General features: G+C 36.1%; 1 protein-coding gene across 3 annotated transcripts in view; it reads left to right on the forward strand.

The window, feature by feature from the left end:
• The window catches only part of CNTN3 (contactin 3), a 329,505-nt gene that overhangs the window by 79,838 nt on the left and 231,193 nt on the right, over positions 1-18,474 (forward strand). For all 3 annotated transcript variants that reach the window (XM_038565832.1, XM_038565835.1, XM_038565833.1), the window contains exon 2: positions 4,240-4,374. In XM_038565832.1, coding sequence (XP_038421760.1) covers positions 4,320-4,374 — 55 coding nt within the window. In that variant the 5' untranslated portion in view covers positions 4,240-4,319. The remainder of the gene's footprint in view (positions 1-4,239; positions 4,375-18,474) is intronic.

The following is an 18,474-nucleotide window of genomic DNA, read 5'->3' on the forward strand; positions in this document are numbered from 1 at the left end:
AGTGGTTAGTTTATAAATACTTTGTAATTTTTTGAATTGTGTTTTACTTTTTGTGGGCAGGAATGCCTGAGGGCATTCATCAATGACCTGATAATGTCGTCCTCACTGCTACCTTCCTTGAGACTTGAAATCCCAGCCCCTATTAGATGCTCAATAAATATTTATTGAATGGATGAGTTTTCAAAAAGACTTTATAACTTCCTAGAACACTTTCATACTTTTAAAATTTAAGTGATAGGCATGCTGTTTGGGGGATGCATTGTTGGGAAGATAACATTTTTTAAAGATTTATTTATTATTTTAGAGAGAGAGGGCAAGAGAGAGGCAAGGGGAGAAACAGAGGGAAAGGGACAAGCAAAATCCCCACTGAGCGTGGAGCCTGATGCAGGGCTTGATTCCATGACCCATGAGGTCATGACGTGAGCTGAAATCACGAGTCAGGCACTCAACCGACTGAGCCACTCAGGTACTTTGAAGATAACATTTTTTAAAAGATTTTATTTATTTATTAGAGAAAGCACACCAGAGAGAGAGCATGAGAGGAGGGTGGGGTGGGGAAGAAGGGCAGAGAGAGAGGGAGAAGTAGACTTTGATGGGAGCTCAGTCCCAGGACCCTGGGATCATGACCTGAGCTGAAGGCAGACACATAACCGACTGAGTCACAGGTAGCCCAATAACATTTTTAAAAGCATCATCTTTTTAATGTCTTTATGCACATTTTCCTGAAATTATTTTCAAATAGTGGCTGAATCCCAAACTGTGACTTATCTTTTTGTTCTAATAGAAATGCTTTCACTCACTTGATGTCCAGTACAAAGATTTAATCTCCTAAGTTGAATTATTCATTGTTCTTAAAGCTCAGCAAGAAACATTAAAACTTGAAACTTGAAAGCCTACTCTAATACAGGATGTTTGGAACATTGGAGCAACCAGTGATGGATGAGCTGCTGTCCTACCTTCAGAGAGTATCAATCTAGTAATTTTCTCCTTATCCTATTTATAAGTGTTTATAACACTTTCTTTCTCCATTGCAATGTCAGAGCAAAGACCATATATTTTGTTTTCTATATGACACAGAGAAAAGTCTTTCATATTTATGTAGATGTGCTTTTTTTAATAAATAGGTAATACATTTATGTATATTTGTCTGTATGTGTGTAAGCTCTATGTCCAACATGGGGCTTGAACTCATGACCATGAGATCAAGAGTTTCATACTCTATCAACTGAGCCAGCCAGGTGCCCTTTGATGCTTTTTTTTTTTTATTATTTATTTGAGATAGAGACTAAGGATAGGGAGGGGCAGAAGGAGAGGGAGAAACTGTCTCCACTGAGCAGGAAACCTGATGCAGGGCTTAATCCCAGGACCCTGGGATCATGACCTGAACTGAAGGCATACCCTTAACCAACTGAGCCACCCAAGCACCTCCTTGGATGCTTTTTAATGATTATGATATTGTTACTACAGGATGCTTTGTTAAAATTTGTCTTTTCTTCTTTCCTGAAAGTTCCAACTACTTGTTCTTTTTATGTTTTTTTTTTTTGTTATTACCACATTCTTTCTGATTTGATTTAGTGTATAAACTGGATAGCTTTCACTCCTCACAGGAGGAGATACCAGTTCACTGTTTTTCTCAAGCCTTTCCTCTGTTCAAGACTTACCTATTTTCTCCAGACTTTAATAAATCTTGATATCACTCCGAATTTTTTATGAATCGGACACATCATATATAATATCATTGCATTTCATATTCCCATGCCTTTTGTGACTGCCATTGTATTTTACTTGAGGGTTTAAAAAAAATCTCCTGCTTTTCTACTTTGTGTGTGTGTGAACATGCATGTGTATGTTTGTGTAGTTTATGTTACCCTTCTTGTGATTTCTGGAGAACTTTTCTGACATGCATGATTAGGAGGAGATTATAACATTTATGGATGTCAGTTATAAGTTAAATATAATCTAGAATGATTTCAGTTATCATTCAGTTTAGTAATTGAAAACAATTATGAACACAAAATCTGTCACTGATTGAGAAGAAATAAAAGAAGGAAGGCTAAATATCTATCTGAAAGCCTTTGATCCAAGTAGGGGAACTCAGCCACTGGAAAAGCTTGAGAAGTGTAATGATTGATTGTGGCAGAATGTGTGTCCTCACTGTGTACTTAAATCATTGAGTAATTTTGGCCATCAGTCTTTTGGGATCTGATGGTGTTGAAAATAGCTTCAAAAACTCTCATGTTCATATGCCTGCTGTGATAGACACTACATCTTCCCCACACATAACCTCTAGTTTTTTGTCACTTCGGTGCAACACCACTTCCAGTTCAGTGCAACACCACTTCCAGCTGAAGTCATGTTTTTGGCCTCTGGAGACATTTTGTTTCCCCCAACCAGAGGTTAGAAGTGCTGTGTAGTTAATACTTCCTAAGAATAGCCTTCAAATGGTGACTAATGGAGGTTGGTGTATAAATACCCCAGCTCTCTTGTTCATTGGCGAGGATAACTTTGGGCAACTCTAGATAAGTCTTGAATGACTCTGAGGCATGCATTCTATTAGGCCTGGACCTCCAGAGTTTCCCCAGCAAGAGTAAGCTCCCGTCAAACAAACATAGGGATTAGTGACTTTATTTCTTACCCTTTATTGACTTCCCTCCTCCCCGTCTCCTTTCTCCATATGCTGACATTTTTGTCCTTCACCACCTAAGTAGACTGCTTGCACTTGAATTTATTTAGCAGTGTTTGTAATAGGGGAACCCAAGATACTTGGAATTTGTAGTAATGGGGCTAGTGAGAGATGCTCATAGATCCCATGATGCTGTAAGTTACTTGCCTGCAGTTCTTTAGAAAAGTAGTTCTCAAAAGGTATTTCTACCTGTTTCAGGTTCCCATGGACCAAGTTTTACCCAAATGCTGGTATTTTTGTTGCAGTTCCACCTCTTACTTCCCCCCCCCAACAACATATATTAGATTACAAGTGCACAAGAATAACATTACTAGACAGAAATGACTGATTTAATATATTATTTTAAGTACATAACTTGCAAGTTGTCATATTTTTACTATCAACACTGTTATCTGGACACACTTCATTCCAATCAGATACATCACATCACACATCAAGATCTCATGATAAACCACCACTGTCTTAGGAAAGCTGAGATTTCTCTGTCTTGCTCAACAACAACTAATACAGCTCAATGCATAGCAGCTGCTAAACCAGAGTACTAAGCATTTCTCCTAATGTGGATGATAGTCAAAGTCATTAATTCCCCTGTATGGAACCATCTGAGTTTCAGCAGTCCAGAAAAGATTCTCCAATTTTAGGTGTGCACATCTAGTCTCCTTGATCATTAACCATGCATTTGTACTAGTTTTGAATGGCCACTGAAAGTGATGCAAGGTATCCACGTAATTCTTTTCTCTCGATCAGCACGTTCAGTTGAGTTTGTGAGAATTCAAGAAAGAAAGTAGAAAATTGTTTCATTTGCAATATTCTCAGACTGAACAATTTCCACCATTAGCATTTTTTAATCTGGTTTATGCAGCATATATAATTGAGGGCTTTCTGCAATTGTCTCTGAAAAAATAGGCTTAATATGAGCATTGATAATGCTATTTATAATTTATATGTCTTATTAGGGATTCAGAGACAATGAAAATGGGGCTTCACGATATCTGCATGATTTGACTCTTAGTTTCATCAAAATGTTATCATTAGAGAAAAATGAGAAAAGTTAGGATTTTAGGATAATATGTTATTTGTTCTAATTATTATCTAGCTAAAGTTTTAATATTTAATATTTTAGTATTATTGAACATTTATAATTCTGTAAAGCTGCTTCCATCTGCATATCCATTACATAAAGTTTTTATTAAAAACTTTTTTTTTTAGAGAGAGAGCATGCAAGTTGGGGAGGGGAGGGGTCAAGGTAGAGAGAAAATCCGAAGCAGGCTCCAAGCTCAGCTCAGAATCCAACGCGGGGCTCAATCTCAGGATCCTGAGATCATGACCTGTGCCAAAATCAAGAGTCAGATGTTCAACTGACTGAGCCACTCAGAGACCCCACAAAAAGTGTTTCTGAAGTATCTATATTTCATACATCTTCTCTTTTGTATCACAAAAGATTTGTTTCGTTTTAGGATTTTGAGTGGCTGTGAATGGCAGTTATATGAAAAGAAGAAAATCTGTTTTAAAAGCAATTTTTTTAAGTCTAACTTCTTTGTACATATATTTTACAGATTAAAGGATTTACCTGAAGACAAAGCATTCTATTCATCAGAGACTGGACAAGAGTTACTCTTGTTTTTGGCAATTAAAGATGATGTTGTCATGGAAACAGTTGATCCTGCTTTCATTCATTGGCTGCCTAGGAGGTAACAATAAACTGTATTTTTAAAATTAAGGTTAGAACTATACTTGAGTTATATGTTAAATAATTTTAAATGTTGAAATAATACTCTATCAGTAGCAAAGAGAAATAGATATTTTTCCCAGAAAGAAAATTCCAATTTCCTCTTCTGATAATTGGATTCTCTTCCCAACTCCCTAATTTTTGCAAGCTCTTCTCTCTTCCAAGCAAATATAAGAATACCTAGTAATACACACGCACTGTACTATTATAACAGTTAATCACAATTTGAGGATATTAATTTGTGACTTTTTTTCCAAAAGGAGCTTAAAGTTGTAATCTCTAGTATACAAGGAAAAATAGAAGTTTTAAAAACCACCAGTATTTTCATATCTAATCTTAAAAAGAATGTGATTTTTACTTTCGCAAATAACTTATTTTAGGAATCAAAAATTAATTTTGTTTTGTTTGCTGGGTGAGTAGCAAAGTAAAAGAAAATTTTTTAAAAGTAAAATGAAACATATACTACATTTAGTATTTTTAGTTTCTTTTATTGTTTCCCTTCTTTGTTACTATAAAAATTAACCAGCACCTAAAAAGTTGAAAGAATAGTATAATGAATACACATGTACATGCTGTTTGTTTGTTTTTTTTTTAATTTGAATTTTATGCCATTTTACTGTATTTGTTCTGTCCGTGTGTCCATTTGTTTGTATTTCCTTTTATCTGTTTATTTATTTATTTGGCTAATGCATCTGAAAATAAGTTCCGGAGATCATCACCTCTCACTTCTAAAAAATTCAGTGCCCATCTCTTGAGGAGACAACCGATTTTCTGCCTAAGCACAATTTCTTTATGATACCTAAGGAAACTAATTTAAAAAGTAGCTTGTAATTTTTCTTTTCCAAGAGGGCAAAATTGGTGTAGGATGAGGACAAACGTATTGCCAGGTAAAACACGTTACTTAAAGAAATGCATATATTCAAGATTTTTTAACTCTTCTGTCAAACTTAAAACATTCTTCACATACTTAAATAAAAATATATGGCAAAAATTCATAATCAGTAAGAGATTATAAATTAAAATCTCCAACTTTTTAAAAAAGTTTTTATTTTATTTATGCATGAGAGACACAGAGAGAGAGAGCAGAGACAGGCAGAGGGAGAAGCAGGCTCCCTGTAGGGAGTCTGATGCAGGACTTTTAAAGTAAAGTTTTTGTTTCTTCTAAATGGATGTTCATCCCCTGTGACGCCTCAGTCTTGCTCCTAAACTATTATCTTTGACTGCTTCTAATCTGCATTGAAGAAAAATGGACCAACTATTTATAAATTTTTGCCTTTTCAAGTAATGATTAAAGAAAGATCAACACAGATATTTAGACTAGAATACTCTTTTCTTGGATTCTTTTTTTCATTTACACAGTTTCAAATTTGAATTCTGTTGTTGAAGAGGGGACCAAAATGAAAAAGGATTGTACTGCAGCAATATTATTATTTACTATATTAACTTTCATAGAGCAACCTTGAAATTTCCCAAAGAAGATATATGCAAGTGGAAGTGTAACAACAGAAAACAAGATGAGTTTATCACAAAGTTTTCAGTTGTAATTTACATATTTTTGAGCAAATTTATAGAAAAAGCAGTATCCATTTTGCTAAAATGTTAAGCATCATAAGTTTATTTTTTTAAAGATTTTATTTATTTATTCATGAGAGACACAGAGAGACGGAGAGACACATGCACATACACACACACACACACAGGCAGAGGGAGTAACAGGCTCCATGCAGGGAGCCTGATGTGGGACTTGATTCCAGGACTCCAGGATCATGCCCTGGGCCGAAGGCAGGCGCTAAACCGCTGAGCCACCCAAGGATACCCATCATAAAACAGTTTAAAGGTCAACTTAATTCTCTGGATATGTTGATAAGAAAGCTTTGAGAATTTCTAAGGAAGAATTGGATTAATTGATATAGGTAAATTTTATGTAGAATGTTATTTAGAGAATTGGTAATCTTCGTAATTATATCACAGAGAACAACTGGGCTCATACCAATTTTCTAAAAAGCATTGATTGTATACTTTATATACTTTGGTGCTCCTCTAGGTTCTATATTAAATTTAAGTTAAAAGTTAGTGTGATATTCTGCTAACCAATATGAGTAATCTTTTATGTATTAAAGTTGAAACTCTGTTCATGCTATAGGGATTATCTTATAACAAATGGCAAGTAAAAACACATTGTGGGAATTTGCTTTCTTAGAGTAGTGTTTAGCCAATGATATAAACTCAATAAATGCAGCAAGTGCTTGATAATTATGTTTCCATTACATATATTTACATTAAATATGAGGCATATTTAAGCTTTTATTATCCATTATTTTGTGCTTTTATTTTTCATTTCCTTCTGTTACTGTGTATATGCATGTTTCCCCCTGCAACAAAGAGGCAAAAGTAATTTCTGGCAATACTTTTTCTTTGGACAGATTTGACTGATTTTCTTCAAAAAAACATTAGGGTTCATTTGTTGTTAAACAGATCCCTTTTGGCATCTGTTTATGCAACACACATAGTTTTCAGTGGAGAAAATGGACAAAACTCTGTCCGTGTGGGGTTTACATTGTGTCATGGTGAGGTAGAAAATGGCATCAAGTTAGAAGATGATAGTGCAATGGGGGGAAGAGAAGCAAAATAGGTGAGAGTGCGGGAGATTGGGATGTGGATTGCCATTTCAAGTAAGGTCAGTCCTCCTCGAGAAGATAACATTTGAACAAAGACTTAGAGCTGAATAAGTTGACCTTGTGGGTATTTAGAGAAGAGAGATCAGGCAAAGACAATAGTGCATGCCAAGGTTGTAACATTTGACAAGCTGAGTGTTCTAAAAACAGCAGGAAAGCTAGCATGGTTAGACCAGGAAGAAAGCAATAGTTGAGAGCCAGGAGGTAATGTGGGGATGGATGTAAGAGAAAATGAGTAAATGAGAGCTTTTATTCTAAATGCCCTCAGGAACCATAGCATAGTTGGAATAGAGAAGTGATATGATCTCACTTACTTTTTAAAAGGGTCTTGATGTATGCTGTGTTGTAGATTAATTGTGGAGGGAGAAGTGAATAAGCAGAGGCATTAGTTAGAAGTTAATATAATCATCAGTCAAGAGGTGATGGTGGCTGACTCTAGGGTGGTAGCAAGGTTGTTGGTCAAATTCTGTATGTATTTTGAGGGTAAAATCAGGAAGATTTGCTGGTAGAATAGATGTGGGGTATGAGAGAAAAGGATGAGTTGAGGGTGACTAGAAGGCTATGTCACTATTCCCTGAGGTTCAGCGATTCCTCCCTTCAATCATTTATTCATTGAATTGTCCGATAATCTCCGTATTGACCACTATGTGCAAATTAATTTTTTTTTTAGCTTTGAAATCTACCTGGAATTTTTTAGATTATTCCAAGCCTTATTCTGAGTAAATTTTTTGTTACCCCTAATTCTCTATGGGGGAAAAGTTTATGGCAAAGATTTTTCCACTTTGTTTTCAAGGTTACCTTTTGAATTCTTGATAAGTTACAATTTTATTCTGGCCTAATAACTGGTTAACACACAGATGTTCATATTTATTGATTAAAAAGTGGTTGCTTAATTCCAAAAAAAAAAAAAAACAACCAAATTACCTCTGTCCACCTCAGGAGGTGTGCCTCGTGAGTGGAATGAAGGCCAAAGCAAGCACGGGTTACACAAAGCACAAAGTCAATTTAGTGGATCATGACCAGTGTTTTTTTTATTAAAATAGGTAAATTAGAATTAAAAAGAATTAATATAACAGCATGCACGGGTCACTTAGTAAATATTTTATGTTGAGCACTTATAGGCATTTGGAATATAGCAGTGAAACAAAACCAATAATATCCTGATCCTTCTGGAGTCTTTCTTTGAACATATGTGTGTAAAGTCCTGATAGTTCATATATTTCCTACTAACTTACTGTCAAAAAAGTTTAAGAGCTGGAAATGTAAGTAGATGAGAGATAGAGAAGAGAACTCTATTTTGAGAAGAAGCCAGAAAAGAAACATGTGGATGAGGAAAACAATAGTAAATACAGCAAAGTTAATAATACTAACAATATTAATGAATGGAACCTCACTCACTCTGTACTAGTCACTGCAGAAGTGCTTTACTTTGCTCATCTAATTCGCAAAAATACAATGAGATAGATATTATCACTTCTATCTTAGAGACAAGGAGAACAGTCTCTAAGATTTTAAGTAGCTTTCTTCATCTTTGTGGCTGTATCAAGATTTTTACTTCTCTTTGAAATCAAGGGATAGTCCTCTACTATAATCAGTAGTACTTACTACTTCAATGATTTAATTTCTGGAATAAAGTCAAAGTATAAGTCATGAGGAAAGAATAATCAAGAACTCAGGTGACTGTTGTCTCACGACTTAATTACCTGTAAGTTAATTGCTTAACCATATTAGTAACTCTAGATTTTCACTGTCCAATATGGAAGCCACTAGCCATGTGTGGCTAGTCTATATTGAGATGTACTATAAGTATAAAATATACAAAGATTTTCAAAGACTTGGTACCAAAAATATTAAGATTTAAAATCTCAGTAATTCTTTATTGATTAGATGTTGAAATGATAATAGTTGAGATATATTTGGTTAAGTAAAATATTATTAAAATTAATTTCACTTGTATCTTTTAACCTTTTTAAGTGTGGTTCCTCTCTCATGAAGAAATGTGGCTCCTAGAAAATTTAAACTATGTGTATGGCTTGCCTTTTATTTTTGGATAGCACAAGTCTAGACATTTATGAAATAGAAACCTGACCATTTTACAAATGTTTTTACTGTATACTAGCCCAATAGGAAACCAAATGAATTGAGATAATGGGACTTTCTGATTTCATATGATGAGTTGTACATAATTCCTTAAAGTGTATTGCCTAACTAAATTCTTTGTAGGCTGAGTTTGCATTTCAAGTGTCATTGCATGTTGAATGTAGACAAGCTCTTAATCAATGAATGTGGACATTGTAGACTTCACAGACTATATTATATTGTGTTATTAGTTTTAATCCTCTAGTGGGAAGAGCTAAGTAAATATGTCTTTTGGAAAGAGAAATTTCCTTGGATAGCTGAAATCATTGTTGATGCCCTGTTAAATAACCATCATGAAAAATATCATATTTCTATAGAAGTTTCAAGGTGTTCTTATATCATCAAATTCTTCTCTTAAAATTTTAATGAATAATCAGTATATTGGGATTTATAATACCTAAAAATTATTCATGAAATTAAGTAGCCATTAATCTGAGAAGGGAGGATGATCTTCAGTTGTCCTTAACCTTTTAGTAGATATTATGGTAGTGTCTCCAACATCTACTCTGTTCTACAGTTGTGAGTTAACCACGATGCTTGGACAAGATTGGCACCATACGAAGCTCCAGAGATGGACCTGTCTCCTTTGCCCCAGTGCCTGGCCCTGAGTTACTGAGTTCATGGCAATCTTTTAGCCATAACTTTTTGTTCAAACTTTATGGAAAGTGCCCTGTCTCCTAATGTGTCTGAGTGAGGAATGCTGAAACCCTGATTGCTGCAGGTGGCCATCATGCAATCATCAGAAAAACCAGCCTGAGAGAAATGCTGATTCTGTGCATACGGATCGGAGACAGCAAAAGAAATAAGCTCTTCAGTGGTACTGTACTTACATGGCCCCACTCTTGGCTTAAACAGCATAAAGAGCAGTAAATGCCCCCCACCATACCTTCAGAATAAAGTGTAGCTCTTTATTCTGCAGAGCTACACTAACCCATGAACTTTGTTTGCCACTTTCAAGAATTAAGAAGGCAACCTGTACTCCTCATTGTATCCTTAAATGTGTTATAACTGAGACTATAGATCACGCCTTATGAGATGATTCAGATCATCTTGATTAAATAATTTCTTAAGAACTGTTGATATTGTAATTGAGGATGAAATATCTGATCACCAAACATGAGCCTTGGCTTCCTTTAACAGTGTAGACTTAGTAATGGACAACATCTACCAATAAATAAACAGAATTCACATATTTGGGCTGCATTTGAAAATCATGCACTCTGCTTGTTTTAAAGGCAATAGTTTGTGTACAAAGGACATAACATCTTTGAGTGCCCGAATCACATATTCCTAAAATGTGGTTAAATCCCGTTCTTTGTCACCTTAATGTGAATCACTTTCTGCACTTGTTTTTCATCCAAATCATGGTTAAGGAAAGCTTTAAAAGCAAACTAAACTTTTTAAGTCCTCTCTGAAATAATTGAGGAATATTTTTCAATTGGTTTAATGATGCCACCCTTATAATCACTGAGAAAACGAGTCTGTGGTGTTGGATGTGGCATTTCAAGTAAACTGTTGCCATAAACTCAAATTACTGTCATTTCTTCTGTGGTATTTGTGTGCAGTGTAATATGATTTGATGGCTCTGATACTGGTGAAATGGAGATGTCGCTGATTTCTGCTTATAAATCTTGACATCCTCCTTGTTTTCACCGATAAACTATTTCAAATCATCCTCCTCAGTTGCAGCACCCTAAATCTTGAAATGCTTTTCATTTATCCCTTTTAAATCTTGACAGTTTATCAGAGTATGAATGTGAAAATCTAGAGAAAAACAAGGCAAGATTGTTGGTGCATTTTGTTCTTATAACCTTGATCATTGATAGCTCCACATATTGGATTTTTGTAAGCCTGATGGTGACTAAGAAAGCATTTGGGGGACTTAGAAAATAATGTGCATTGGAAATGCTATTAGAGTTGAGCAAACACATGAGATTAAATAAAAACCACAATTTTATTTAGCTCTTAAAGTAGCTATTGTCTCAAATGTATCTGTTGATTAATTCACTGACTCCTGGAAATGCAGTGCTCATTCAAACCAACTTAATTGACTATTGCCTAAGTGATAAGTCATCTTAAAGTACTCCTCACATAAAAGTGTTTTTAAGTATCCCTGTGCATATTTTACCTTTCCATGGGGGTGTTTTAGCAGAGCTAAAAGGATTGGGTTTCTGCTATGTAGAAGTACAGTCTTTATTAACTCATGAATGACAGTGAACTTTGAGTATAAGATAAACACACACATGCACAAGCAAACACATGTGTATACCTGCATTTAAGTAAGGCACAACGAAAGAAATCTTGATTCTGGTCAGTAGCATCTATCTTACAAATATACCTATGAGCAAAGAGAAGGCAGTGTTTATGTTGTGGTAGAGGGTGTCCCTAAATTACACTTCCTTGTCATTCTTCTGTTTTCACCACTTGCAGTACAGTTTTCTGTAGTCCACTTCAGTCTTTGTTATCTTTGACCCGAACTGTTGCCCTAACCTTGCTTTTCATCTCTTTGCCTTCTTTCCCTTCCTTTTTCCAGCACATCCCACACATTGTAACCCAGGTTATCTTTTCAAATAGCTATTCAACAGACATTTTCCTGAATGTTTGTTTTATGTAAGGCACTTCAATAAGTGGTATAGAAGAGGCTAAGGTGGATTGGGTTGCTATCTGTTTAGGAAGAAAAGGAAGCATATATAAACAGTGAGAGAAGAAAAATGCTAAGATTTAAGATCTTATTTTTTAAAAATGCTGGAAAAAGAAACTAAAATGGAAGTTTTCAGAAGAGAGAACTTACAGAAATGAAGAAGGTTAAGACACCTGGGTGGTGCAGTCAGTTAAGCATCTAAGTCTTGTTTCTACTCCAGTTGTGGTCTCAGGGCTCCACACTCAGGGCAGAGTCTGATTAAGACTGTCTCCATCTCCCTCTGCCCCTCCTTGCTGTGTTTCTTTCTCAGATAAATAAGTAAATCTTTTTAAAAAATGAAGAAGGAAAAATATTCCTGGGGAGGACAGCATTTAAGCTGTATCTTAAAATAATAATAATTAGAGTGAACATACATTGAGTGCTTTACTTTGTACCAAGAATTGAAGTAAGGGCCTTGTGTAGATTGTATCATTTAATTCCTTTGGCAACCTTCTGAGCTTTATACTATTGTTATCCCTGTTTTATAAATCAGGGACTGATAGCTCTGACAAGTTAAGGAATTTCCTAAAATTCACATAGATAATAAAGGTTTGAACTGGGATTCAAAAACCAGTGTATAAGACAGCCTCACTCCACAGCCCATGGATATAACCATTATGTTAAAATTGGACATAATCTAAGAAAATGAGGCAATATCTTAGTCTGTTCAAACTGCATAGGCTGCGTGGCTTTAACAACAGAAATTTATTTCTCATAATTTTAGAGGCTGGGACAGCCAAGGTCAAGGTGCCAGTTGATTCACTTCCTGACGTCACTATTCCTAGTTGTTGACAGCCACCTTCTTGCTAGGCCCTTACATGACAGAGAGAAAGAGAGATTAAGCTCTTTGGTCTCATCTTATAAGGACACTAATGTTTACATGATGGTCCCATCTTATGGCTTTATATAAACCTCATTACCTCCCAAAGGACCCACCTCCTAATACTCTTATATGGGAGGATAGAGCTTTAACATACTATTTTGGGGAGGACACGAACATTTAGCACATAATAGGTGGGAAGGATTATTTAAGTGCGGAGAAAAGTGTAACATAGAATTGGATGCTGATTATACTTTGCAAGTATGGAATAGCTATGATTATAATGACAGTTAATATATGTTGAAGTTTTATTGCACATCAACCTCAGCGTGAGCAATGTTTGTGTTAAGTCATTTAATTATTGCAATGACTCTTTGAGATAGGTATTATTTAAATGTTATTACTTTATGGAAGGAAACTGAGGTACAGAGAGATTATTACCTTGCATCAAGCTACATGCCGTTGTTAAATGTAGCAACATTTCAAACCCAGGTAATATTTTTATAGATCTACACTGTCCATTATGGTAGCAACATGGAACTATTGGGCACTTGAAGGTATTGGCTAATCCAAACTAAGATTTTTTTAAGTGTAAAATACTGAATTTCAAAGACATATTTTGAAAAAAGAATAGATGATATCCCATTAACAGTATTTATATTGCTTGAATTTTGAAATAATATTGATATAATGGGTTGTTTATAATATATGATTAAAATTAATTTCATCTGGTTCATTTTCCTTTTGATCCCCAGACAATGTAAATTTTATATGTGTCATGTATCTTTTTTGTTTTTGTTTTTGTTTTTAGTGAGACCATTTAAATTCTGTTCTAAGCAAATTCCAATTATATAATATGGTACCAAGTATAGTTCTATTTCCATTGAAAATTACAGATGTAGATTTTATACCCTTAGCACACTTGAGGAGAAATAGTAGAGAAAAAGCTAGAAGAAAAAAGGGTTGGGACTAGAAATTGTTAAGCAAGGAATGAGAGCATCTTGACTTGCTGTAAGACCATTGCTCCCAAAGGATATTTGTAGGATCAATTAGAAGGAAGAAAAGCAAACAAACAAACAAAAGAAAAGACCTATCTTGAGGTCATTGTGGTACATGAATGTACCATAATGTGAGGGATAACTTCTGCCCAAACCAGGGCAGTTGGAGTCCTAGAGGTAAGGCTGGTGATGAGAGAAATTACAGAGCCAGAACTGAAAAGGTATGACAAGCAATTGGATGGTTGTACCTGGTAAGGGAGAAGAGATTGTCGAAGACTTTCAAAGTTTCCAAGTTGAGTGGGAAGATAATGAGGCAATTAACAGAACTAATAAACACAGAAGGAGGCAAGGATTTGGATGTGTTTTGAGCATAATGAGTTTTGAGATACTCAAAGTGTGGGTGGTAGGAGCTGCAAGTCTGTTAAAATCAAAAGATTAGATCCCAGTGTTGGTGGAGGGAGCACATGGTATCCCAGCAGGAGATCAAGATGGGGGAGGGGTTTTCATTCTGAGAGCAACTGGGGAGCCTGTTTAAGGATGATGGGTAGAGAGTTATAGGAGGCAGACCAAACCCAGGTGCAAGTGTAAGAGGGAAGGAAAGACAGCAAAGATATGGAAGATCTCAAAACCACCAAGATAAGGTGGAAGTGGAGAATTATTTCAGGAAAAAAGGAAAGTTGGAAGAAGATGGAGTCTGAGAAGAAGCTGCTTAGACTTGTGAACAGTAAGCCCTTAGAGTGGTGCAGTTGGCTGAGCATCTGACTCTTGGTTTTGATTCAGGTCTTGATCTCAGAGTCCTGAGATCGTGCCCTGTGTCAGGCTCCACACTTAGTGCTGGGTCTGCTTGAGATTCTTTCTTCTCCTGCCCCTCCCGCAGCCCTGAATTACTGGAGTAGAAACCATTAAGGAAGGAAGGAAGTACATCAATGACAGTAATCTTTGATAAGAGAGGGTTATTTTTATATACATACACATGCATATATTTTTGCACATACACTTGTGTATTCCAGGCCATGCTCACCTTGTAAATGAGAACAGTGTGGTTTAGAATATTTGGGGCCCTTTTGCCCCAGTCACCTGGCCAATTACTGGCCCACTGGGTTCTTGATCTAGATTGCCAAAATTTCCCCCTTTGAAGCTTTCAACTGTGCTAATAAGCCTTTTCTGAGTATGGTGTGTTGTAGATCCTTTTACAGAAAAGAACTAAATATTTCCCCCTGGAGAGGATTGATACTGACCAGTGTTTAGAAGACAGGTGTGTATGTCCATGACAGCCCAGGTGTACATTGGAAGGAGTTGTCTATTAAAAACACTTCTGTAAATATACCACTTCTTCCAGCCACTCTTAAGGTGAAAAGCCTTAAGAGAATGGACAGAAACTAAAATGTCCCAGGACAGTTGGGCTACTAAAAGGAAAGTGGTCCTTTCAATACAGAGCTACTCCTAAGTCAAAACACTTGACTCTTAGTTGGTATTATGTGGCAAGGAATTGCCTTGGTGTGTCAAGTGGCTTGGGGGATAAAAATCCCATTTGTTATACAATGGGATTGATGATTCCTAAGTCCTAGTCCAGGCTTCTGTGTTTATTTCATCTTTCCCTCTTAAAAACTGTACATTGCTTTCCTAGAATGAATTGTGAGCAGGTACTAACATTTATTGCTTCAAGTAACTCTGATCCATCTTACCTACTGCTGAGTGTTTGGGAGATTGAGTCTTTAAAAATGATGTGCATTTCTTTTATACTATATTTGTACCATCTTGCTAATCATTATATGAGTTTGATTATATAAAAATACTCATCAGTGTGGAAATAGATTGTTTCCTCAATTATTACCATTTGCCAGTCCATGTCTTTTAAGCTTGTATAAAGATAATGACTACCACTACTTGGTTGTCCTCGATGGCAAGCACCATGCAAGGAATTTACATGTTTTTCTATAATTCTCACATCAACTGTGTAGTGTCCAGTTCCCATGTATATTCTTTCTTCTGTTTCCTAGAAGTTTTAAAAGTTTTCATTTTTGCTTAACATATCATTCAAGCACTCTGGCAGTGAAAAAGCCTGCAAAGGTATTCCTTGGGGATCCCTTCCCTAGCTTCTTAGAGTGACCTTCCATTGACCATCCACCCTTTTAGAGCCTCACCACACCCCAACCCTGTCCCTACTTGTGTAAATTCAAATCTTAGACAAAAGAAAATGTCCATTCATAGGTACCAGTTCTGCAACCCTGTTACTTTCAAAGCAAAACCCTAACTCAAAAACTGCAGAATATTTTAATTTGAGAAATAGCAGGGTTCTTTGTTCTTGTTTTGTCACTGGGCCTTGACTTGTCTTGTGCCTTTTTTTCCCCTCATGCATGATATGCAGATATAATTTATGTTTACTTCTGCATGTTGCTTCCTTTGAACATCAGCTGACACTTTAAGTTAGAGACAATATCAAGTGACAACTCTGTGATTAGATATGCAACATTGGATGCTATTTTAGATAGAGATATTTTTAAATTTCAAATTGCCTTATGAGGATAGTATGCAGTAAGGAACAATCAAATTATATACGCATCTTAACATCTATAAGTATCTGTGTCTATAATTTGAAGAAACTATGGGAGGAGATGGTTATTTTATGTTTTGTGATACAATTTTCATTTTAAAGCAGTACCACATTATTGAACAGACTTTGGAGTTTTTATTTGTCAACCATGGCAAAGAAGCTTAGCTAATTTCACTAATTGTCTACTGATTGCCAGGATTGTTCTGTCTTTACATGAGGTCAACTCCCAATGCCCGTAAGGAACACCACATTAATTTCTTTGAACAGAGTTAGTGAAAACAAGAAGGCAAATGACTTACAGAAATGGGTGAAATGTTAGAATTCATCTGCCCGTCAGTAAACAAGTGTATAAATGAAAATGATTCAGGAACCTTTTTATTTATTAATTTTTATCATTAAAGCATTGATGCAAGAAATGGAATCTAAAATAACTAACATTACACTACAAATTTGGTTGTGAAATTTTGTGTCATTCCGGCACTACTATTCATGAAATTCATGTAGTATGGTTAATATTAAAATACTGGTGATAGGGATCCCTGGGTGGCTCAGCCTGCCTTTGGTCCAGGGCGTGATCCTGGGGTCCCGGGATTGGGTCCCGCGTCGGGCTCCCTGCTTGGAACCTGCTTCTCCTTCTGCCTGTGTCTCTGCCTCTCTTCTCTCTCTCTCTCTCTCTCTTTCTCTCTCTCTCTCTCTCTCGTCTGTGTCTATCATGAATAAATAAAATATTTTAAAAATAAAAATAAATAAAATACTGGTGATAAATGTTTGCACAACAGTCTGTATCTGAAAAGCATATACTGAGTATTGTGTTTCTTGGTCATGCTACATTGTGGCTATTTCTTGCTTAAAAAGAAGAAAAACAACAAACTTGATGCTTGAGACACTAAAAGGAGGCGAAAAACCTATACCTCTACTGGGCCATTAGATTAACCAAAATGATGCTTCTTCCAACTTCTTCCAACTTCTGCCTGGCAGCTAAGGAATTAAGCTCTTATCTTGGTATTTGACTTACTACTTTCTCTTTATATTATCTGGGTTTACTCTTCTTATTTATGGGACTACTGGAGACAAAAGTAATATTCCTACCTGTCACTTAAACAGGAAGCAATTTGTTCCCTTTAACTAAAAGGACAGTTAAAAAACAGGGAAAGGAAAGCATTGTCTATTTGTTCAGGTAGACCCGAGCCATCCCTCGTGATGAGTGACCTTGGGAGACTCGTACACAGAAGAAACTGCTCTTTTCTTGGACTTACTACATAGTGATCAGAGGCCTGTGATCTGTTGGTGGAAGGTGGTCAAGAAAGAAAACTCAAGGACCGGTTACAGAGGTGTGAGATGGTACGCAATGATGTGTGATGGTGTGGTGACTCATGAATCCACATTCTCTGAACCTGTAACTCCATTCAGTTGCTTACCTGGATAGCTTAATAGGGTCTGCTGATCTGAGAGAGTGGAACGTGTAGGCTGCCGTTTTCATTGGCTCTGGTGACTCATTCACGGTTTATTCCAAGCATGTGAAGAACATCATTTGCTCTTCGATCCTTCAAGCAAGGAAGGGCGATGAACACTGCCCTTGGCTGGGCTTAAAGGAATCCAGACCACTCTGGGATCACTTGCTGCCATTGTGACATTGATTAGTGTTGCCTGTTGACACGTAGCGCTACTGAGTTTCAAGTATTTTTCAAAAAACACCTGGGGATAGTATTTCCCTGTTCTACTATTCATGGCAGCATCACACATTCCTTCTTATTCTTAGAACCCATGCAACATAAAGTGCAGTCAGGATGTGCCACCCAAGTGATTTTAAAGGCAGATGGCAATCTATATGTGTTTTTATATCAGCCTTAAGTTTTTGAAGTAGAACTCCTGGATTTTTAGTCCTCAAATAAGTTGTTCATTAATAGCTGTTCTTTTACGGGATTTTAAAATAACCTTCCCTAATTTTTTGAATAGGAAATGAGAGCCTTTCGTTCCCATCCCATGTGTGCACAAATGCGAATGATACTTAAATTCAGACATATGTTAAAAAACATACAAAGAGGTCATATACAGATCATGTAATTATGAAGAATTGGCTGTTGAACAATGTACTACATGGGTTTCTGAGTAGCCATCCGTCTTCAGTGAAAAAATGATATTCACTGCAGCACACAATGTAACAATTTTTTTCTTTTTGCTTGATTATGCAGCAAA

The sequence above is a fragment of the Canis lupus genome, chromosome 20 (genome assembly GCF_011100685.1).
Source record: "Canis lupus familiaris isolate Mischka breed German Shepherd chromosome 20, alternate assembly UU_Cfam_GSD_1.0, whole genome shotgun sequence".
Lineage (NCBI taxonomy): Eukaryota > Metazoa > Chordata > Mammalia > Carnivora > Canidae > Canis > Canis lupus.